Source organism: Nothoprocta perdicaria, unplaced genomic scaffold (genome assembly GCF_003342845.1).
Source record: "Nothoprocta perdicaria isolate Ctin4 unplaced genomic scaffold, notPer1 scaffold_2, whole genome shotgun sequence".
NCBI lineage: Eukaryota > Metazoa > Chordata > Aves > Tinamiformes > Tinamidae > Nothoprocta > Nothoprocta perdicaria.
This window is the reverse complement of record NW_020455204.1, coordinates 747,516-771,796: the sequence shown is the minus strand read 5'-3', so window position 1 is coordinate 771,796 and position 24,281 is coordinate 747,516. Positions and strand designations below refer to the sequence as shown.

Genomic DNA, 24,281 nt, shown 5'->3' with positions numbered 1-24,281 from the left:
ACCTGCTGCTGTGTTGTGGCGCTGGGCGGATTGAAGGTGCTGGCTCCGGTGGCAGGTTTTAAGGAGGAGCTGTGCTTGTTTCGTCTTTCGAGGCGGCCTCCGCCGGCCCTCGCCACGTGTGGCGGGGCTGCGGGAGGAATGTGGGTGGGCAGCCTTACCCAGCGCCCCAGAAGAGCAACACGGCTATAAAACACAGCTGCTGCTCTCGTTATATTTAACACCCTCTTAAGCTCTTTGTCTCCCAACGTGCCTGTTTCATCTCTCCAATTCTTTTCTGCTTTGCCATGGTGTAACTCGTCAGAGCCACCGATCAGGAATAAACAACAGGACAAGGTTGCTAGCAGCTCACGAGGACACAGCACGTCGTCTGTAGGCGGTCTGAGCCTCACCTTGCATTTATACTGCTTTCAGGGTAAGGTTTCAGTTCCTCTGTACATTGTGATGATCCATCCATCCACAGTGTGTTCCCTCACCGCCAAGTGTGAGCAGCAGTCAGCCTCTGTGCCCTGTTATGAGTTGCTGGGTCCCCATGATTTATGAAGGCTGAATCATATCACTACACAGATGACAAATCTTATGTGGGAGCTGGCCAATGTGGCCCACTAAATCACCATCCCTGCACTGGAGTATTGTTTTCCCCAGTCAGCTCAAGTGGGAGCCCTTACAGCTGTCCAAGCAGGAGATGTGGGAAGCAGGAGCTTAGCTGCAGACATGCCGCGAGGGCCTGGCAGAGCTCCTGCCCCCGAGGGTTTTTGGCAATCCTGGTGTTTTGCTCCAGCCTTTTAGTGCATCTGTGATTCCTGACTCCTTCCATGCTCTGCAACCTGATGGCAGAAAACTGTTCCTCTTCTGCTCCATGCAGTACCACAGAATCACAGAATAGAATCACAGAATATTCAAGGTTGGAAGGGACCTCTAGAGATCATCTAGTCCAACCTTCCTGCTCCAGCAGGCACACCTAGAGCATGTGGCACAGGGTGGCATCCAAGCGGGTTTTGAAGACCTCCAGAGAAGAAGACTCCACAACCTCCCTGGGCAGCCTGTTCCAGTGCTCTGTCACCCTCATATTAAAGAAGTTCTTCCTCACCTGGAGGTGGAACTTCCTGTGTTTCAGCTTATCTCCATTTCCCTTTGTCTTATCACTGGCCAACAATGAGAAGAGCTTGACCGCTTCTTCCCTGCATTCTTCCTTCATGAACTTACACATGTTCATCATATCCCCTCTCAGCCTTCTCTTCTCCAGAGAAAACAGGCCCAACTCACTCAGTCAAACATGGACTGAGTCCAAACATGGACTGTACCAGCCTCTGCATCCCAAAGGAAGACCACAAGATGCCTTCTCTGTTCCTATCCCTTTGCATACCTGTCTTAATCTTCCTTTCTTACGGCCAGACCAGGACAGAACAGAGGGAAACTGATTCATGTTCTTCCATATCCACCAAATGAAGATGATGCTAGGTAGGTGAAGTATGTAAAAATCTTGTTCAGGTATATCCAGGACCCTACTTGTGTTTCTTGTCCATATTTCCATATAAGAAATATCCACTGGAAGCAAACATTAGCCCTAGACATCATGGAAAATAAATACAAAATTATTTCAGCATTAGTGATCATACTGACAGTGTGAATGGTCTAAGATTTGTGCTTGTCTGCTCAGCAAACCTTTCCACAAACCATAAAATAAGACAAAATGATTTAAGTGCTTTATCAGGTATCATGAGTATGCTATAGCACCTTATGGGACAACACAAGGTTCTAAAAGGTTATGTTTTTAAAACACCTGCACGATAGGAACAGCCATTTGATCCTTTGTGGTACTCATCACATCAGTATTCAAAGGTGAGCTTCTTCACCCCTCCCTCCCTCCCTTCCTTCCTTCCTTCCTTCCTTCCTTCCTTCCTTCCTTCCTTCCTTCCTTCCTTCCATCCATCCATCCATCCATCTATCCCATCTTCAACAAACTTGAAATAAAACTGTCCTGACTACTAAACCTCAAACAAAATATGCTGTTCATTAATTAAGAGATTTTGGTTGATGGCTCGTAAGATGAGCAGACTGTCAAAGTTTCAACAATCATGACTGAGAGGTAAAGGGAAGTCACTTTTCCTTGGGTCGCTCTTGCCTCTTGGGTACATCTTACCTCTCTGTTCATCAGCTGACTCATTTTTAACAACAATAAGGAACAAGCAGAAGAGATCTGAGGTCAGGAGAGAACTTTGAGAAGTCTTTAATTAAAGATGGTGAACATTGGCCTCACAAATTGGCAGCCACAAAAAGTCAAAGTTAAATGCTTGTGCCTGTGCTCTAGTCCAGATCTCAGTATTGCTGTTTGGTTTATCTCCTGGAATTTTTTATAATCAGAAAACCCTTACATGCCCAGTAAACACTGATTGACATGTGTGTACAAGAGGCCGCCAAGGTTCCCTATTGCCATGCAGCCTGCTCTGAAGGCTTTCCTCAATTTCAGCAGGGTTTCCCCTTCTTTTATCTCGAAGTGTGTCATGAAAAAGAGATACAATGGCCAAAAGCCTCAGATTATGGTGTTTGAAGTCCTTATGAATTTCCAGTATCTGGCAAAATTCCCTTTCCTTAATATCACAGAGCTTAATTAGCCAAAGGGAAGCAGTTTCAAACTAAGTGGAAGTTCACCCAGTCCTATAGCTAGATGTGACAAAACCAGAAGAGCCACCCTGGAGCAGATCATGTTCAGACATGCCATAAATCACAAAATAAAGGACATATGAGCAAGTGCTTCTGCATTCATGTAGCTTCTCTGCCGTGGAGACAAATGAGTTGGATGGCAGGAGCAGAAAAAATATACCTAGTTTTATACTAGAACAGGGCTTTCTACCCTGGGCTCAAGTTCATTCCTGCACCTTTTTGTTGGCTGACTGACCTGTCTCCTACCCACCCTGAGGTCACTCCTGAATTTAGCCCATTGTGCCAGGGTGCCAGGGAGTGATGTAGAGGAAGTTGGGCGGCCTCCTCAGGGGCTCACATTTCAGGACCGCATGCCATTGGCCGTGCATGCAGAACATGCCGTTGTGCTTGGGAAAGGGAAAATTGCAAGTGCTCAAAAAAAAAAAATCACTCCTGGACCACCGCATCCTTTCCCGGGTCCCTTACCCTACACCCACTGATCAGCTAACTGAACAAGAAGTTGGAGATGGGGACACAGTAAGAAGAAGCCGACCTTCAAACAGCTTCTCAGCTCAAGGTGCTGCATATAAAAGATGGAGGGCTCTGTCTTAGAAGATCTGAACCAGGCAGCAGCAATACAAACAACGCTGCACACAGCTTCCCCGTGCCTTCAGCTTGGCCTGGAGATCTCTCCAAAGGCACTGTAGGCTTCAGGTCATTCATCTTCTTACTTTGTCCTGTTACCAGAAATGAAGGTTTGGTGATATGGGCCCTTCCCTCCAGGTCCAACACATTCCACAAAGGCAGGTGAGCTGTGCTCAGGTAACCAGGACGTGGCTTACACCACCTTGGCTCCAGAGCAAACCACTGACCTTGCACTTAATTCTTACTGCTTTGGGGAACCTGGTCCTTCAAATGAGTCCTTTTGGGTGTGAAAATAGAGTAAAACCACAAAGTAAAGACTAACTAGGAAGATAACCCGATCTTTCCCCTTTCATTAAAATCAGAAACAAAATCCATCTCATGTTATTGAATAGGAAGGGACAGAGCCAGGCTCCAGGTGAGGAGATGAGCCTAGGCTACATCTGTGAACTCCTTCAGTGTGCTTGTAGGGAGACACCTGAAGAATTGAACTTCATACTGTCGTCTTCATGGTTTTTTGCTGTGCAACCTGCTGAAACGTACACCACATAGTGCTTCCACGTCTGGCTGCCCTCCTTCATGCAGCAGCGAAGAAACTCCTCTTATATTTAGAAGCCCTGTTCTAGGGTTACATATCAAGATACATGCACGCTGCTGTTTTGCAGAAAGCAGCTGTCCTGTAAGAAGCGAAAGATGCTAATCTGATCCAGGAGCTGAGGCCAGCAATTCCGAGTCTCCATCTGTCTCTGCCTGTAATACATGCAGGAAGGAAGAGAGCTGGACTTTAGGAATGGTGTCTTCAGCATGTGGGCGGACTGCAGGAAAAAAAAAAACAAAAAAAAAGGAAAAACAAAAGAAAACCTGAGGGATGACTCTGTTGTCCTGCCCAGGACACAGATGTTGAGGTGGAAGATTTCTATTCTCTTTTCCTTTATCTGTTATTTTTGAAATAGTACCGTTTTGAGTATACACCTGATGGTTCATTCTTCTTCCATCAGCCTTGGTAGCTGCCATGCATGAAAAAAAAATGGGCCAAATCCAATCCATGCAGTCCTAGATGGATGATGATGAATGGCAGGTAATTTCCCATTTATGCCCATAAATGTTGATTTTTTTTTTTTGTATCTGTCCCAAAATATAAAGCAGGCACTTACTCCTCCATCAGACAACTTCATCCTGCCTCCACATCCACTGCAGATGGTCACTAGTGGTCTGGCCGATTGGAACAGTTGAGCGTCATTCATGTTACCCTGGCCTGATATTTCTCTCTGCCAGGGTCTATCATGGCACCCACCATGGAGTGGTTGGGTTGTCCAAGAAGCACACACATCTTCAGCTGAGTGGAGCTAAGAGTGACCTGTGTTTGACTGCACTTCTCAAACACGGCTGAAAAGCCATGCAAACACAAACAAATGAAGAGAACTGATACCAGTACGTGAATGTAGGAAAAATAAGATTACTTATGACAAAGAAGCACTCAGGATGATTAGAGGAATTACTGCATTTTCTCCTTTCTGTCACATTAAGTGGTTTAATATACAGCCTTTATTTTGATCCCATTCAATAGAACTGTAAGCTAGCAACATTTATCAGAAACAGTGAAGAAACAAGGGCTCAATTCTCATTCATATTAAGGGTGAGACTTCGAAGATATTTAAGTTAGATTTCCAGTATGGTTTTCAAAGGCATCTGAACAAGTCTAGCTCCTGTTCATCTAAATCCTTGTTAGGTACTTTCAAAAAATACTTCAAAAGTTGCCTATCCCTATCTTCCAACACCAACAACTTTGAAAATCCTCCTCTGTTGCCACATTAGCTACGGCAGCACTGACAAAATTCTGACAAATTCTGAAGGTATTAACTGCTTTTCCACTGGAAAACTCAAGTGTTATGCCCACACAGTCAATGGAAGCATGGGGAGAACCAAGAAGAATCCAAGCTAAGATATTAACTAGATATAGATTAACTACTAACTAGACACCGTCCATCTCCGTTGCTGCACTGGGATAAACAAGTAACCAGGAATGAATTCTGCTCCCACCAGCTGTGATGCAAACTGAAACAACTTCAGTTGACTCATCTAGGCTTTGAATACACAAATACACGGTAGTATGACAGAACAGAGTTTGGCTTTTAACAGGCAATTGTTATATTCATCTTTTACAAACTTATTTTATAATTAAATGATGCAGCTTCATAGACCACGGAAATAATTTGTAAGAATTTCTCTTCGCGGATGGTTTGTATAGTGTCATGTAAGCCAGCAATCCTTTATTTTTGCTTTGATCTACCTTACTCTGAAATCACCTGATGAATTTGGGGAAAAAAAAAAAAAAAAAAAAGGATATTATTCATTAAAATAGGAGAGGCAACAAAAAATAAGGAAAGACAGTTCCCATTACCAGAATGGACATGAATTAAAAGTAAGTTTATTCCACTTCTCAATGACAGTTCTATAATTTCTGACAATACAGCAAGCTACTAGAAGTCCCACAAGACATGTTAATCATTGAAATAGTATTCAAAAACTGAAGAAGAGTTCACAGAACAGCCAGCTCCTGGGATCATTAAAATCAGTGGCAAAATTCCCATGTGGACAAATTTTAGCACTGTAAATGCTGAAGAAATCAACTGATTTCAGTGGTATGACAGATTTTATACTGCAGTAATTAAGGATAGACTATGCATCACTGACTTTGATGAAAAACAGAATTTGGTGGAAAGAAAATTAAAAAAAAACACATTAGACGTAATCTCAAGACACAGAAAATACATGCCGCGTTTGGAAATATGCTTTGAGAAATACAGGTTTCTGAAATACTATTGTTATTTTTTCTTTGCTACTCTGCAGTTGTACTCCTGTTGAGCTTGATTCGTTTTTCACTTGCACCTGCAATTCTCCCTGAATTTCTGGATAGTCAGTCTGGATTATGCCAGTGCAAGGAGAGTAAGCATAAAGTGACATAACCTGCTTGGCGATGTAGTAAAAATGAAAGGAAAGGGAGCAACAACCATTGAAGATGTAGCTACCTGTGTTAATCTTCATTAAAGTTTACTCGTTTGTACATGGAATATTTAGGTGATGGAATACATATATTATTTCAAAAATTTTGAAGCTAATATGAACCAGCTGTCCAATCCTAATTTTTTGTAATATATCCAGAAATTACATTTATTTAAAGAAAATCAATTCTGTAATTTAAAGCTGTTGGCTGAGTTGGCTGACTCAAGGTCAGCAGGAGTCTGTGTAACATTAAATAGGGTAGAAGAATTTGCCCGTATCTAACAGCTCCACTGACATAGAGATCATAACAAGATGAGAGGGTGAATAAAACAAAAAGACACTGACAAAGCAGAATATAATGAAACTATGTGACTTGTTAGAGGAGTAATAATAAAGGGATGGAGAAGCACTTCTAATTAAAAACAAGATCCTTTGTCAGATCAAAAAACAGAAAAACGCAGATCTGAGGGTTTTAAAGAGAAAAATATGCTCAGTACAACTTTAATGCAGGTCTGAATCTAAGCCGAGAGAGTTCAACAGTGAAAGACAACAAAACGAAAAGATATCATTTAGAAAAAAATGCTATGGAACAAGAGGGTCTCAATAATCAAATGACTGAAATCAGTCAAAAAAGCAACATCAAAACCTGAAAAGCTGCAAGTGCCAAAGCGGCTGCTGACAGATTATGCAGCATTATAAAATCGGAGAGCAAGATAAAATCACAAACCTGTGGTTATGCCTATATGTTGAGGCTCTTTTAAAGGAATACACAAATCCCTAATGGAGTGACCAAAGCCCACTGGAGGGAACAGGAGTTCTGCTGCTGGCGGGCTGCGCATCAGATCCCATGCCGTGCACTATAAGCAATCTAGATAGTTTGGCTTTGGCTAGACTCGACCAGGGAACCTCATGGATCCAGCATACATTTCATATAAATTAGAAGGAAAAGGGAGGCATTAGGACAAGATTTCATTGTACAATAGCATAAAAGAGAAAATTCTGTTTTATACTGAGATTCCTTATAAATAAATCTTTTTGAATACCTGGTCATACCACCCCGATTAAATAACTGAATTATCAGTTGATCCACCAGCAACGTGCCTCTGCAAAGAGACTTGTAGGGTCAAATCTAATAGTCTGGAATGAAGAACTTTGTTTTCTTCTTCTTACTTTCCCTCTTGAGGTTTACATGGCGATATCCTTCAAGCGCAGTCCTCGTATTCAGATAGCATGCTGCAAGGACACAAAAATATGTCTGCTTTCAGGAGGAAAAGATAGATAGTTTGCCTGTGAGTTTAAATTATTCATTCTACAGATCTAATGGATATATTATTTAGGGGCACTTGATCTCTTAACAAACATCCCTCTGGATTAGTGGTTCAATACAGCTTTGAATCAAAGCCCTCAGGTTCTAATGGCACCAGTCATCTGTCAGTCTGAACTGAATCTTTAAATTGAGTTACCTGAATCGATACAAGTTAGGATTTTTCATTGCCAGGAAATGGGGTCTTACATGCCAGAGCTTCATGACAGTAACGGTAACTCTGATGCCTTGAAGTAAAACAGGGAAGAACAACACTTTTAGCAGTAGACAACTTGACAAATACAACAACTGGACCAGATTTTTTTATGTGATTTGCTAAAGAAATGAGGTGATTCTTGACTCTGAGCATGTGTGTCCTGTCCACTACTCAGCTCACAGGTCACATTTGCTAGAGAGCTTGTGGACTTCCAGCTACCATGTTTTGCAAATGCACTTAAACAAGGTAGGGGATCAGTGAACCAGTTTATGCTCTTCCTGACAGAAGCGCTGCAGTGTGAACTCCCTGGTTGCCTGAACACCAAAAATTCATGTGGTTAAAAGACAGTCAGGATGCCCCGACTTCAGACTTTGCACTGTCCTGGTTACCAGCAGACCAATCCTTGCAGCCAAAGGCAGGCAAGCTTCCTTAGCTCTTTCTTTCCTATAGAATGGTATGGAAAGGAGGATGTGTATCTGGAGGATGGCCAGGCAATTCCTGTGAATTTGAAGACCCTCACTTTATTGTATCTGTAGGACAGAGACAGTGAAATGATTGCAAATCATCTTGAGGGGAAGAGCATGGCAGAAAAAAAACAGGTAATAAGCTTAAAAATAAGCTTGTCTATCTTTCTCCCCTAGAGAATTTGTGCAAGTTAGTATAAAAAATGAATTCATATAAGTTGTTCCTGGCACACAGTTTAAATGCGTGTTCCTTTTGCTTCCAGTAGGGATTATCAGTGCTACATTACTGCAAATATGCTTGTTTTAAAACCCTCCTGCTAATCAAGCCCTATCAGCTGGTACTCTCTGCAGAGTCCAGCTGTCCCTATTCCTCTCCGGAGCCATGCAGACAGGTGGGAACAAAGCTGGAACCGCCTTGAAGTCCTGGCTCAAATGAGATTAAGGAAGAGGTCGGGAGTTCAGATGCCTCTGCAAAAGCATTAAACGGCATAATGATGGCACGATGAAATTGCAAAGGTGCTGAACACAACCATCCTTCTCCAGCATGCACTTACCAGTGGATTCGTCTCCCTGCCTATGGCTCTGGGGCTCAAGGTAAGCCAAGATGATGAACTTCTGATCTCAATGAAGAACACCTTGTGCCCTGTCCATGGCAGGAGCTGCGACTCCTTCTCTTCCACGCTACTCTTCCTCATAATCATCCTGTCTTTGCCTTGGCCTGGGCCGTGCAGCTTGTTTCTCTACTTCACTCTGACAAGTGAAGGTCACTTGTCAGGTTCTCCACATTTCTATCTGGCTCTCTCCCCCTTGCCTACACTGCAGAGAGCTGCACCAAAGATATAGGCTTAAGCTGATAGGCTTTTTGGCTCAGTCAGTAAGCAAATCTTATAGGAACCATTATTCTGCTCCTAACAGCACTGTCAGCTTCACCCAGACCCTAGAGACAATCTAGAGTTGTCTGCTATAAGAAGCTGCATATTGCTCTAGACTACTTAGAGGCTACACTGCAAACCCAGCAAGGGACCAGTGTGATTCCTACAGCAGCATGAAGTAGAATATGGCAACGGAATGTGGAGCTTGAGACCCTAGGTTCTCCTCTGTTTAACTAAGGAAGTCCCAGCTAGTGATCGTGCTTCCTGAATCCTGCTGGTGGGACTGAAATGACACCAAGCATCTCGTGCTATCAGAGCAGTCCAGAATCTGGAAACCGCTCTGAAAACTTGGAGACTGCTCTGAAAACACAGGTCTTGAATTACTGAAGCCTCACACAAAGACAAAAGTAACTTTCAATGATCAAAAGCCTCAGCAGGAGACGAGAAGCCTGACTCCAAATCCATGCATTCAGTGAAAGGCTTCTAACAAGACTTACAAAGCAGTGTAAGAGCGTCTGCACGGGGTCAGTGCAATCAGCTCTCCTTCAAGATCTTGCTTCTGCCAGTGACATGTTGCAGATGTCTGAAAAGGCTGACTAGAGAGTGGTATTTCTGCCTTTGCCACCATCCATCTCTGGCAATCTGCAGCTCAGAAACTTTCTGAGCCTGCAATTACATCTGTAGCTTTGCATTTAAGCTGTCTTTTGTGAAATTCTCTGGTTGTTTTTTCAAATCTTTTATATTTTTGGTATCCAAAGCAGCCTAGAGGTGTAAATCCCAGAGCTGCATTTTTATCGTGTATCTATTTTGTATTATGCAAGTTGCTCTGCACCCTGCTGCCTGTCTCTATTTTCCTCTGCCACATCTTGTTTGAGCCTGGGCACCAGGACTGCATTCAGGATGTGGTTCACAGCCAGCATTGCCCATCGTTAGATATCCTGCCATTAGCTTTCTAACCAGCCCATTAGGGCAGATTTCAATCTGCAATAACGTCTCCTTATGGAAGACAAATCAGGCACTTCCCTCACGGCAGGTCTTGATGGACAACATGCCTAGGAGCACATATGCAGGGCTGGACTCAGCTGGGATATAAATACTGGCTTAAGTTACATCTGAGCAAGCACTGTAGGTGTAATTCGGGGCAATGGGCTGCCAAGAGGAGTGCAGGACACGCTGACAGGAGAGGGAAAAAGCAGCAGAATGGAGCAGGGAAAGCAAGGCCTCGGGCACGATGGGGATAGCTGTGATTCAGCACACACCTCAGCTAAACCCTGTGCTCCTCAACATAGGGAACCAAAGATTGTCCTGATCCAGACAGGTGAGTTTTGTCGCTGGGCTGTTAACTCCAGCGATGCAAATGACAGTTTTGCCTTATCTACTTTTGGGGCCATCACTGCAGAAAGTAGATGATTCTCAAGTGCTGAGTGGCCCCTACTCCTGGGTAAATATATACGTATATACCCTAATGTTCTCCAAAGATAACATGCTGGTCTTATAGATGAACAATGCTTTCCAACACAGCAGGACAAGCCCAGAGGTGGCTCAGCACCAGATCTTAAATGAAACATCAAGGCTGCTTTTCTGGTGCAGATGTAGGTACCACCACTGTTTTTCCTGTACTACTGTTGCTCTGCAGCTGAATAGACAAACTGAGGTGTGCAAGGAAGCTTGGAGGGGAAGGGAGCTTTCTGAAAGTGAGAGGCTCCTTCTCGTCTTCAGTCCATCACTCCTTGCTGATCTATTTTCTGCTAGGTGAAGAACAGCCTTTCAGCTGTCCCTATGGTCTGCGGATTGTTATCAGACACGCGCCCATGATCTCATCCACCAGATCCTGGGCACGGAGAGCTCAATTCAAGACATTGCGGGCAGCCTAACCCAGGTCACTCTCCTTATCAGGCTTCATGTGTCACAGACAATAAGCAGCTAGGGTGGAAATGAGTTACGGGCACCAGACATTACTGTGTCATGTTCCTTCCTGCTCACTCCACAGTTCATGAGCATCTGGGTAGTCCAGGGGAGCTGCAAAAATATCAAGTCTAATCCCATTTTCCTAGCAGGGTATACAATAATTATTGGGGGTATGATCACTGCCATTCACAGCAGGAATTTCTTTGGACTTCCTCATGCTTTAGTTTTACCATTTCTGCCTTCAACAGCCCTAACTAGTGAGTTTTCTTCTAAAACCATGGGAGGCCCTCTTAGCTCTGCTAAAAAGACAGGACTTTTAGTCATTTTCATAAGCAGGACAGAACACATAGTGGATTTGGGTACTGAAGAGTGAGAAGATGTGACAACGAATGGAGAACCTCACCTGAAATTTTTAATGGGACAAATGGCATTTGGAATCCTAGTTGTACTGAAATTCTGTGGACTAGGCACTGATCTCAAACTGATCTTCTAGAAATGTCATTCATAAAGAGGCCAGTTGGGAGCTACTGTTCACCCGCTTTCATGTGAGGAGAGTAAACACTGTTGTTCCCACAACACATGGGAATAAAGGGGAAAAAAAGAAAATAAAAGCAACACAAAGGGCTCTTTTGGAGGGTGACAAGTGCGAGTGGGAAGTAGCGAAGAGCCTGGGAAGCTAGAGAAGGGTGAATCCATAGAGGGATGCTCACAAATACTAGCTAGATGTAAAGAGCAATCTAATTACCTCTAATTTCTAGCAGCGGGCACACAGGAGCATTCACACATTCGACAAGCAAGGCCTTGCTATAGTGCAGCTGAAATGCTGATTGAACCTACATGTCACTAACAGTGCCCCAGGTAATGGTGACGCTTTTGGCCACCAGTGGTTTCAGCCATTCCTCATGCTGTCCTTCTCTCCTTCTGCTTAGAAAATAAGAACTGACTTGCCACCCTTGTCTGAGAAGTGATGAGGAAGGTGGCACGAGTGAACAGGGGAATTTACTGCCGCTGTCAGCTACAAACCTTGGCACATCCAGCCTCAAGTGACTTGCTTTACATCTTAGAGGGCTGCACAGGCTGAATCAAAATGTGATCCAGGCTTGCAAAGGGTTTGGGAAACTAGTGAAGGGTACAGTCAACTTCTGCCTTGATAGCACCATCCTGGAGCATCCTAGAGAGGTGAACCCCAGTTCCATTAACTTCTCTGCAGTTCAATGTGTGGTTCAAACTTCAAGATCTGTCTGAAAATATTGCCCGTGCCTCATCAGCTACCCTCTTGCACTCCCCAGAGATGTTTGCATTTCTGTGGTGGATGAGGTTATCTCTATTTATAGTGTATGTATAAGTTGTTTGGGCAGCCTTTGGAAGGCTCAGGGAAGACAGCGCTCCAATCAAAATAGCTAACAATAAATGGGTTTAGCTGAATTATTTTAGTGGGAAATGCACACTACTGATGAGAGAAGAACTTACTGTTGCATAACCCTAAGCAAGGTATTAATGTCCCAAATATTTTTCTCCACTTTTCCTAACAGACTTGTAATCTACTTGTGCAACCACTTTATATACAGACACTCATTTCTCCTTATAGCTTTCATCCACAGCAAGCCAAGTCTAAATTACATTTGTAGTCAGCTTTGATACAGTCATTATTACCTTAATAACAAAGAGTAAAATAGTAATTGCCTGTCTTCTCCTGCTTGGAAAGGTTTTTTTTTTGTTTGTTTGTTTGTTGCTTTTTTATTTTGGAAAGAGCCATTGGAGATATGTTTGTAGTGAAAATTTGCACTTCTACACACTACCACATGAAATCTAGCGATCTCTGCACCCTTGGTCTTGCAGATGGAAAAACTGAACGACTATGAAAACGGGCAGCTTGCCTGAAGCAAACATCTAAGAAAACTGCAAGAGCTTCTGGAACTACTGCTAATATTCAGGTCTTTGCTTTTAGCCATGGGAAATACCATTTCCTTAATTATAAACTACGAAATAAAAAATTATCTTTTGGAAAACATGACTGTGTCCTTAAATTGCAGCTGGAAGGTTAGGCCAGTCTTTAGTTTCTGAAGCCCTCATGCAAGGAAGACCTTCTTGCATCGGAGCCGTCTGCACGTGCTTACCGTTGTGAAGTGAACTACGCAGTAGATGCCAATGATGACAAGGCCAATGATGATTGAGGCGACAGCGACCCAGAGCGCGTTGCGACCCAATCTTTTTGACCCTTCTATATCTCCTTGATTATAACTGTTCAAAGCCTGTAGAAGAGAAAGAGCATAGTGAACAAAAAGCAACACACAAAGCAAGGCAGCTGACTTCATTAATATTGAGTTTATGCGGGTAAACTCTAGAAAGGACTTCAGAAAACGGGTATTTGTTTCGTAGAAACACATTTGCACTGTAGTTCAAGGTAACTCGGGAGTCCTCCTGTTTCACGCATTTTCAGCACTGTTCCTTCCAGCTACAGGTCTTCATCTTCAGTGGCGAGGAGGAGGTGGTGAGGTGGGAGCAGCCGCAAGGAACTCGTTTGAGGTGCTGGCTTGTGCACACCGGCATGAGGGCTGTCAAACCAGCCCCAAGCCACCCACTTGCCTAAGTCAGCAACTTGTAGCTATTCTTTCCCGAGAATGAGACGCTATCAAAGAACTTAAAAAAGCAGAGCAAAGGCCATAATTATTTTGAAAGATCTGCAGTATTTGAATTCATAAACCAATGAGTTTGTGATTGAGTCCAGATTTCTTTATCAGCCTGCACTATTGAGTTATTCCAGGATGTTTCCTGGGTGAATCGGGCTGTTCATGTCTTTAGCATGCTCTTTAGCATGTCTTTAGGAAATGCTCTTTAGCATTTCCTAAGTATTCCAGGCCTGTCCAGAAACAGGGCAAGAGGAAAACCTGATCAAACACACCATGGACTAAATAATACAGGTCGTCTTTAAGAAATGACTGCATGAGGTATCACCATGTGCTATTACTACAGTGAATGAGTCTTTTTTTTTTATATAGGAAAGGCAAAACAACAGTTAATTCAAGAAAGTGAATATCTGGGACCGTGGGAAGCAGGAAGGGAATGGAGGGAGGGGAATGCAATAACTGCAAGTCCCATCCGGGTCACTTTTTTTCCACCAAAAGCCAAATTCTGCCCCTTCTATGCTGATAAAAGTGCTTACATTTTCACATGTGCTTTAAAGATAGAAAAGCTTTTAAACTTACTCTTAGGTTATTCGGAGAAATGGTTTTAAAGCAGTTAGAAAACATAAAAAAAAAAAAAAAAAAAAAAAAAGAAGAGCCATTCTGCAGAGAGGAAATTACTCCAACACTTTGCCATCACTCATTTCCGTAACTGCTTGGCCAAGAACATTCAGGCTTATTTGGAAGATGATGGTGAGAACAAAAGTAAAGGTATTCAAAGCTTTGATACCCCAGAAAATCGGATACTTTGAAGTAGAAGGCATCTCACAGGGGTCTTCAAGGCGATGTCACCAGTGAAAATCACAGCATGACAACTGCGAGGTGCCTGGCTTGGTTACCGAACACCTCAGACACCAAGCAGAGCAGTGCAGCACAGTGCTAACTCCTGGTGCTGGATGGCAACGCAACCATCAGAAACACTAGTGCTGTGTCCAGTGAAATGAGGTCCTAGGTCACCACTAGAGGAGCAGGAAAGTGCACAGTCTGATCTGAAGCCGAGTGGAAGATTTGGCAGGAGATTCATTGGCTTCCATGGGATTTGCTCAGGCCAGGAGCACCAGCACCACAGTAAGGTATCAAGCATTCCCAAGGTTTCCCTCTGATGACATAGGGAATGACATTTAGGTTACATGGCAGCTACCAAGTATTTTCAAAAATCAGTGCTGCTTTCAAATTTAGTCTTACTGCTGAATTTCGTATACTCCTAATGCTAATAACTTCCAACATCATTTTAATTCTGGATCTAACAATTGCCCTCTCTGCCCAAAAGGGCTTTGCCATGGATGTACTGCATGACAAGCCTTCAAAACAGAAGTATCCCGCTGGATAGCTCTGCTCTTCTTGCCATGCAAAGCCCTGTAGCTGCTAAAGCACATTCAGACCTCCCAGGATACCAACCATCGCTATAGAACCCTTTTTTATTTTCCTCAAGCGGAAAAATAATTAGGGACATTATCCATGTTCTGCCAATTAGTGAATATACAGAAATTAATGGGCTAGATGAGTCCTTGATGGTAGCACTACGGCAAGATCCCTTGTGCCAAGGCAGTCCCAAAGCAATGAAGCCCACATTCCCACAACTGCATCTCGAGGCTCCCTGCTCTCTGGGGTCTAAGGAGGACCGAGCTGCAGATGCATCGGGGCCGTTAAAGACAGCGCTGATACATTTCTTCTCTTCCTGGCAGCCTGCTTTCCTAGACACGTTTCCCTGGAGGATAGCTCAAATACCTCTGCTTTGCTGTCAAAATTGCTTGAGGTTGGCCAAGAGGCTTAAAAGACATAATGGGGAAAGAGGGGAGAGACGGAAATGGGAGCCAGAGACACGAGCACGGATGGGATGACTGCCTGAGCCTTGTTTCCACAGGGTATCCGGCTAAAATCTGATCACTCGGGCAGAAAGGCAGTCAGCCTCCCTGACTCTGCACTGATGGGAATTCTTCCCACAGGAGTGGCCAGCAGAGCTCCTTTCCTGGAAGGTACTTTGCTCTTTTTTCCCCCACCGGTCCTGTCCTGCAAAAGAAAAGGTTCCTTGCGTTTTCCCTAAACATATCCAGGAAAGTCAGTAAAAAGGAGTATCAGGAAAAACAGGACTTGGTTTGGTCTTGGGTGGCCTGACTTCTCCTCTGCCCCTGTCAGCGACCACAAATGCTTTGCCTATAGGGAGGAAAATGGAAAAGCATCACCGACCCCCACATCTTTGCTCCTCTTGCTCATCAGGGAGCTTCCCATGACCTGGAGAGTGTGACCCTGCCGAGACTTTACGGGCAGAGCCCCACTCGTGCAGTCCAAGCCGTTGTTCGCAAGACGTGGACAGCGGCACCAGCTTGCAGTTCTGTAGCCTTTTGCTAATGTATTTAGGGAGCCTGGAGGAAGTCCATGCAATTCCTGCAGATACTGCATAAATAATTCACACTGTACACTTTAATAAATAATGTCATTTTAATAAAAATCCACAACGAGGAGGATGGAATTAGCATAAAGGATAAAGAAAAGGATCTGGGACAGACAGCAAGGAGACAGAAGCTTCTTTATTAAGAGACTTATATTAAATAGTTCAATTTAGACAGTATTCAAGAAAAAAAAGATTTGGGGGAACTGGCTGGGGTCTGATGTAAACTTCTTTTAAATTAATATACTTCCACATACTTCACCAGGGGCTTGGGTCAAGACTTCTAAAGCCTTAAATGTTACCTCTGTGTTTATTTCCAAGGCCTAGCCAGTAAATCCGGGAAAGAGCTTCTGCAAATAACATTTAGACTACCTAACTTTTACAAAAAGTTTCAGTCATTTCCAGCCTAATACCATATGGTGATTTTTCAGACTTCTGCTGACTTTGTAACCTAAAGCCACACTTCTGCAGCTGCCAGTTTACCTGAGCAGCCACAGTCTTGCATATATCTATTAATAAAAAAAAAAAAAAAAAAAAAAAAAAAAAAACCCTCAAAGAGAAATTTGCTGAACTAGCTACAAACTGTAAATTCCTTTTAATGTACATTTTCTGATCCACATTCCTGCAACATCAAAGATCAAAAGCAAAAAGAATATCCAATTGTTGCAGAAATCCTGTTCTACATCCATTAAAAATGTGGGCAAATGTGTTTGAGACCAGCTGCTATTGGATATCACTGCAGTAGGTACAGGTTGTCCCATATGGGGCTAGATGAGACAGTACCTACAACCTATATCAAGAAAGAATTAGGGAAAAATAGCTTTAAGGGAATGTTTTGAAGTTGTTGCAAATCTACACAGCTTTAGCAATGCCACATGAATTTGGAAAAGCAACTTTCCCCACAGATCTTGGAAATACTGAAGCAGCTAAAGGTGCTGTTTTGAGAGAGGCCAACAAGGTGCATTAAATCACCACACCTAAGTTCTGGTAATCAAAAATAGCTACTTGATTCATCCTTTAGGGTTGTCCCACAGCCTCCCCCAGCTCCCTGATTCCATAAACCAGGTACTGCTCGCCTGCAGATGCAGCAGCGAGGGGGTTCACAACAGGGCCAAGAGGCACCATGCAGATAAGGAGCCAAAGAGCTCAGCATCACGCAGCCTGGCCACGGCCAGCAGCAGAAGAGCCTCTGCTACCACGTGTTCATCCTCACTTGGTACCTCTGCGGTTCGGAAGGTATGGGCAATATCTGAGCACCTTTAGGGCAGAGCAGTTGTAAATCAATCCGATACAGCTGCCAGAAGCAACAGGAAGCAGGAGAACCTCCAGCATCTGGCTGGATCCGCACTGTGCCGCAGCAAATGCTAATCCTGCAGCGTGGAGCCCTGGCCAGGAGCCTGGGGCGAGCACATTGCCACCAGCTGAAGCTGCAGGGTGAGCTGAGCACCCGAGTGACCAGGGTAAGGTTGGAGGGGCAGCTGCTCTAACATCCATGTATCAGCTCCCTGAGGCCGTTATCCTTTGCTGGCCATCCTTACTCCTCCGTAGTGATAAATGGCTTGTTTTCACGGTGGAGGTAAGGAGCCAGAAAATCCTACCACCGCAACTGGAGGACTTGGGAGAGCACTATTCTGAAAATCAAGTCAAGGAGGTAAGATCTGGAATGGTAGGATTTGTGTCCCCAAAGGTGAGAAAGACGTGGAGAGACAAGTGTAACTGGGACAGCAGAAGAGACAACACAGACTGAAGACAAATCTGTCATTTAATTCGGGGGTGTGTTAGAGCCTACTTTTAGTGTGAACATGATTTTCATTGTCAGAACTGAGAGCACCGAAGGAGGATGCGACATAGGCAAAGGAAGGGTTGAACGAGGCCCGCTTTGAGGCTGGCAGGACCTTCCTCCCAGGCCCTTTCTAGGCACTGGAAAGTTATGGGCAGCTCCAATTCTATGGGTCTGTCTCTCTTCTCACACAAGATCTCAGCAACACCTGGAGGCTACACAGGGATCTTCAGGAAGAAAATAGAATAACCCACTCCTGTATCTCAGTGTTAACCCAGGAAACAGCTGGGAGAGAGGGAAGATGTAGATCCCAGCAGAAGAAGAGCTAAAGCAGCACAGGTTGTGAGGCAGAACCTTGTGCTGAGACGTGAGGCAGTTACAACCTGCAGCCCTAAGAGGCAGGGGGACAGGGCTGTGGTACAGAGCCTGGACACAGTATTTTTATGGAATAGGAAGGCTAAGAATGATACTGAAATAAGTGGCATTCACACATGCTGGAAGCTATTGGTTTGGGTTTTGTTTTCTGCCTTCAGTGGGCAGCTGAGACCTGCACAGACCGCTCAGCATCCAGGAAGGGTTCTTCCCACCGGCACAGCCCACGGGCACAGCTACTTATGCCTGACTCCTAAAGCCTGCATGAACTTTGGCTAGGGTGTGGGCAGCTCTTTCTCCATATGGGCTGCAAAAAGCTTTAGAGGCCAAATTCTGTCCTTGGCAGAAGGCTGCTGTGCAGCCCCAGTGCTTAGGAGAAAGTGCTTACGGCCCCGGGCCACCAGCTCGCATTACTTTAGACAGTGCCCCACCAGAACCAACTCTTCTTCACTTAAGAAAGAAAGCATATGGCGAAAGCAACGTACATAGGGAGATGATCTAGTATACCCATTAACAAAGAAAAGCCACCTACTTTTCTTTTTTTTTTGAAGAAAACAATAAAGATGGCTTTCTGATTAATGTTAATTTAATTTAAAAGACTGTGCTTTAGTGTATTTGTCATAGAGACAACCATCGGACTGCCTAATTGTGGAAAGAAACAGCTATATTTTTTACTTACCTTTTCAGTTTGGCTCTTAGAGAAAAGGATGAAAACACACAACAAGTTTTACACCCTTTTCAGTTCCTAAACAACAGAAATACATTGTGGAATTACCAACTATACTGCTCAGGTGTCCTACAGAGCAGCCTAGATCTGAGTCTGCAACTCTTAATTTACAGAAGACAATTCTGTTCTAAGAATCCTTACACAGTTGATAGATCTGCTGCTTTGTTAGGGATTATTCAAGTGCGTTAGGACTTGTAGGAGCAGGTTTGTTCCCTCAGTGTGCTCAGTGCTTAATTTTACATATTTTTTGCCAATGAGCTAGAATTATTATCATTTTATACATTATTCTAAGAAAACTAGTACCAGGCAGAACAGCCTGCTTACCGCTGAAGATGCCACTTCCACTGTGACTGATAGTCCGCAGCAGAGATGACATCCCTCGCAAACCAGATTCGTGCTCCCCAGCTGCCGCTCGCACACCGAAGCATGCTGCACGTTAGTGCAGCTCCCCAAACCCCATGAACTGCAGCAATAAAGCGCAGTATTGGAGTAATAAGCCTCCCTCCTGGCCCCGCCGGAGCGGGCGGTGCAGACGCGGGGCGAAGCCCTTGCCCCGCAGGTTGGGCGCTGCCCGTGGCCGGGGCCGCCGATGCTCCCGCCCCGCTCGCGCCCCGCGCCCGGGGGTCGCCCCGCGCCCGCTGCCCGGCTCACCATGACGGCGAAGACGAAGGAGACGATGTTGACGGGATAGGCGGGGCAGAAGCAGGCGAGGATGCTGAGGAGCAGGTAGTTGTTGGGGCGCGGGTGCGGCGGCCCGTCGGGCAGCTCATCCTCGACGTTGGTCTCGGGGCTGCTCTCCAGAGCCCTCTTGACGTCGGCGCCGGACATGGGGCTGCGGCGGCGGGGCAAGGGCAGCTCCGCGCAGCGGCCGCCGAACGGGCCGCGGCCCCGAGCCAAGGGAGCCGCCCGGAGCCGCGGGCGCCTCCCCGGCAGCGGGGGCGGGGGGCGGCTGCCCGGGGGGGCGGGGGAGACACGGTCCCGGTGCCGGTTCTGCCCCCGGGAGCCTCCCCCGGGCTCAGCTCGCTGGGGCGCAGGGGCTCGCTCTGCTCGCGGGCTGCGGTGCCCGCTGCGAGGGGGGCACGGGCGGCCGGCGCGGCGCCTGCCAAGGCATTGCCTCCCGTCTGGCTCGAATTTCGCAGCTCCTAAGCACCCTTCCCGGCGCTCTGGACTTCGCCAAAACACTAAAGATGGGCTGGGAAAAGGCAGCCTGAAGGATTGGGGTAGCTCAGGCCCGGGAGATTTTGTCCGATTTGAGCCTATTCGAGCTGGAAAGAAACCTGCAAGGAGTAAGCGTGAAGGGGAGCAAGCAGAGGAAAGTCTCACTTCCAAAACGTACAGTTACAAAAACATAAGTAAACACAGCTCGGCTTCAGCCGCTCCTGGAGCTGTCACGGTTCTGAAGCTGGGGGGACGCGAGGCCGCAGGCTGTGCAGAGGGAACCGTCCCGCTCGCCGCTGCGCTCGGGAGCTCTGCGTGCAGAACTTGCCGCAGGACAAGGAAAGAGAGTTGGGGGCAAACGGCAGCCGGAGCTGCACGGGTTGTGCCCGGGCTGCTTCCTCAGGGAACATGCCAGCAAGGGAAGGCACTCGGAGCAGCGCACTGCGCCTGCAGCGCTGGGATGAGCCCCCTTTGTCACTGCGAGTTTGGCACCTGGATTGAATGGAGCCAGGGTTCCTTTGCTCCGGCTGTGATCCTTCAACAAAATGAACGGCCATCATCCCAGTAAAGGCATGAGGAACAGAGGTGCAGTAGTTTTTGCTTTTGTAGACGTTGATCATCTCTCAGGCTGCATTCCTGGCATACGCTGTGCAGTAAGAATCTAGTGCTCTGTCCAAACATCAACAGAAATACTCCATGTCTTTAGGAAATAATAAGAAATACCAAAGTTCATTTGCTTGCCAATTTACCCATTAGTGTTCAGGCACTGGCTTTTTGTAGCTGCAAAATCACTGATACGTTCTCAGGGGACTCGAAACATAAAGTCACCAGCCAGTCTCTAAAAACGGAGTTTATATCACAGTGCACAGTGCACTTTTAAAATGGGTTTCAGTAGGGATGGAGACCGGGTACTTTCCCTCTGCTGGAAATCAGCATCTTCCAGGACCACTCCAAGCTTTTAACCTGTGAAAGAACTTTCAGAGACTAGTAGTCACAGTCACTGCAGATACTGGGCTGTTTTAATGAAGAAAGCATAAATTAATGCTGTAACGAGCCTGGATTTGTCTGCTTTTAGTTTACCTAGTTTAGGTAGGTAGATAAGAACCTGCTGTAGGGCATGTGAATGACAGCATCTCACTCACAGGGAAAGTTTGAGCTGTTAATGCTGATCATAAACACAACCAAAAGCTGCTGGTAAATCAGTTTACAGAGAAGGAAATACCATGTGTGGAGATGAGGCAGGCAGAGCAGAAAGAGAGGGGTAGGGAAAGGATTTTTTACAAATTTCTAGCAACTTCAGACATTCAGTTTAGATGCCTGCATGGGCAAACCTCTAAGCGGGTGGTTTAGACACTGGTGGAATTATTCAGCTGCACTAAATCGTTCTCTGGGGACACGATCAGCTATAGGAGGAATCTGGCCTCTGTTGAATTGGATCATGAAAATCCCTTTCCAGATCTCTCCGAAATGCAGACCTGGAAGGAGAACTTGAAGTCAACTGTTTCTAGGAACAGGAAAATCTAATAGAGCAAATGAAGCAACTAGGAGATGCTAATGGGTTGGAAAGGAAGCAGGAGACAGTAAATGGTGAAGTGTGGGGAGCTAGTAAAGATGTCATTCAGGAGCAATTTGTGATAATGAGAGAGCTCATTAAGAGGCTTGTGAGACTGAAGTTCTGTATGTGGAAGTTACTGTAGCTGAATTCAATGGTTTGTTTTATGTAAAAGATGGGTTAAAATGCAAGTAGATACTCTATTGAGGTAAGACATGCATTTTTAAATGTCATGGGCATGCAACCACTCACTGAGCTAGAGAAAAAGAAAGGATTTCAGCCAAAAGTTTGGTTTCACAGACTGACTTGTAAGGAGTGAAGGTGGGGAAGTCTTCAGATGGAAGGACCATTGTGCTGGGATGGCGCAGCAAAGAGCTGTAAAAAATATTTCAGAACGTTAACTAGGAGTTGCAAGCAGTTCCCAGAACTGCAATTGTAAAAACAGTCCTCGAAAAGCATGAGTCAGAGTAGCCAATATACTTGCTTGCAGCCTTGCTCAGGTCTCAAACTGAGTCCTGAAAAAGGAATAGATAATTTATATTTGATCACTCTGCACAGGGCAAAGATTTTTCCCAGTGATATGAATAAGGCAAAATGCTGAATAAATAGCTTATCACAAGGGGCAGAGCAGATAAGCTACAGACATGACAGCTAATGATTTTTTCTTCCGTTTTACTGATTTTGGTGGGAGCTGTAGCTCGAGGGCAGCGTTTGTTGTGCTGCAGAGCATGGTTTGCCACACTGCAGTCTGGCAGAGCTCTCCTCGCAAGCATGTTCATAGCAGTTGTGAAAAAATTCTGGTGTCTGCACACAAAAATTGAAGCCCACACAAAGGTCAAAGTGTTAGCTTACGGCTCAGGGGTTGTCTAGGACTGATGTCTATCACCAGACAAGATGCTCAAAAGGATTCTCTTCTTGCTTCTCCGCATTGCTAAGGGAGCACTGTCTCTGCAAGCCGTGAGCACTATGAATACTCTTTAAGTGCACTTGGAATGCAAAATCGTGCTGGGGAGAAGGAGCAGGTGGGACATTGTGCTGGCCCAAAACACTGGCCACATGGGCTGGGCTTCTCTAGCTCTCTGTAGGGTGAGGGGGACATTTCTGGGACTGTAGTTCTTGCTAGACTGTGGCGCTGTGGCACCGAAGTGGCCTGAACAGGGCTGTACTTGATGAGCAGAGCCAGGCCCTATAGCAGCAGTGCCGGTTTTGCTAACCTCATTTCAGATCATGTTCTCACTAGAGTGAAGAACAGGGCTCTTTTCTAACTGATCTGGAAGTAGCAAGACCAATCAAATGTTTTCAGACAGTGTGCTGTATACCACGGAGGAATAATAACTTGTCAGGACTGCAAACAGTGATCTCTACAAACAGTCATTTTTCAGACAGTCACACAGATGCCAATCATTTCCTCTGTTTCTTCTCCAACTCTTCTGGATTATAAGCAGAAAAAAAAGACAAAAGAAATAATAAAAGGAGACCTGTGAGGAACATCTTCCTACTTTTTCTCTGTTTCTCTGGCTAGATCATAGACTCCAGACTTTCAGCAGACAAGATGTCCTCAGGAGCCTTCTCCATCCAGACTTTAAAAAACACTTTCAGGGAGGGAGGTCACACTAAGAGCCTAGAGCACGTAAGGCTCCGAGCCGAGTTCCACACACCTTAAGAAAAAATTCTCGGAAGTATCTTCCAACATTCAGCCATATTTTGTTCGTCCTGAGAAAACTCTAAACCTGACTATCTTACAATCATTAGGGAAGAGAAAATCATAAACCCGGGAGACTGGAAATCATTTAATTCAATTTCCATATTAAACCCAGATGCCAAACTTGGAGCTAAAATATTTTCATGCTACTTTGTTCCATGGGAACCATTCAGTTAATGAGAATATCACAGATGTCTCAGCATCACCAGGAGTTCAAAGCCCTGAAGCCTTCAGGTTCAGGTACTTTCAGGACATGGTCTTGGACCGTATCTTTACTTGATCATGAAAGCAAATGGATTGCTGCTTTAGTAACAATTCTATTATAGACTGGGTAGTTTCCAGCCCATCTAAAGTTTTCATATTGTCTCCACAGTGACTTAAAATTCTCAATATATTTACGACAATCTCTCATGGTAGTAAAATAAATCCTATTTTACAAATGGAACAAGAAAGCCCATAGAGATTAAGGCTGTGTCCATACAACAGGACTGGTACTTGTGTCATGTAGCTGTGTGTCCTGACTTGCAGTCATCCAGAAGGGAGATCGCCTGGAGCTTGGACGCAGGGAATTCTGGAAACGGAGGCCTCGAGCCATGGTAACAGTTCACCTCATTTTATTAACTGCTTGTGCAGATACACTCTTCTGCAAACCCTATTTTTTTCTTTTTGAAAAACCATGTTCTGCATGTGGTCATGGGATGTTCCTTTGTAAGAAGTCGTGTTTAAGCACTGTGTTTTCACAAGATCTAGTCTGTTCTTTTTCTGCTTGCTTTTTGTTCTTGTGATCGCCAGGCCACTTGGCAGCACTTCACAAACTTGGAGCCTGGGCTATGAAGGAAGAAGCATAGAATTGCATTACTGGTTCCTG

The 24,281-nt window shown here is 45.0% G+C and overlaps 1 protein-coding gene across 1 annotated transcript; it reads right to left on the bottom strand.

Moving 5' to 3' along the window:
• Positions 1-6,509: 6,509 nt before the first annotated feature.
• On the bottom strand, positions 6,510-19,829 carry TMEM233 (transmembrane protein 233). The gene is made up of 3 exons (XM_026037432.1): positions 19,653-19,829; positions 13,167-13,301; positions 6,510-7,518 (listed from the first exon to the last, which is right to left on the bottom strand). Exons 1-3 carry the CDS (start codon positions 19,827-19,829, stop codon positions 7,507-7,509), a joined length of 324 nt encoding a protein of 107 aa, XP_025893217.1. The 3' UTR covers positions 6,510-7,506.
• Positions 19,830-24,281: the final 4,452 nt, after the last annotated feature.

What these genes read in the sequence shown, in the direction of transcription:
- TMEM233 (XM_026037432.1), bottom strand. Translation starts at nt 19,829, where the DNA reads ATGTCCGGCGCCGACGTCAAGAGGGCTCTGGAGAGCAGCCCCGAGACC. An exon ending in CCTTCGTCTTCGCCGTCATG is followed by an intron (nt 13,302 to 19,652) that starts GTGAGCCGGGCA and finishes TCTCTTCTACAG; the next exon opens with GCTTTGAACAGTTATAATCA.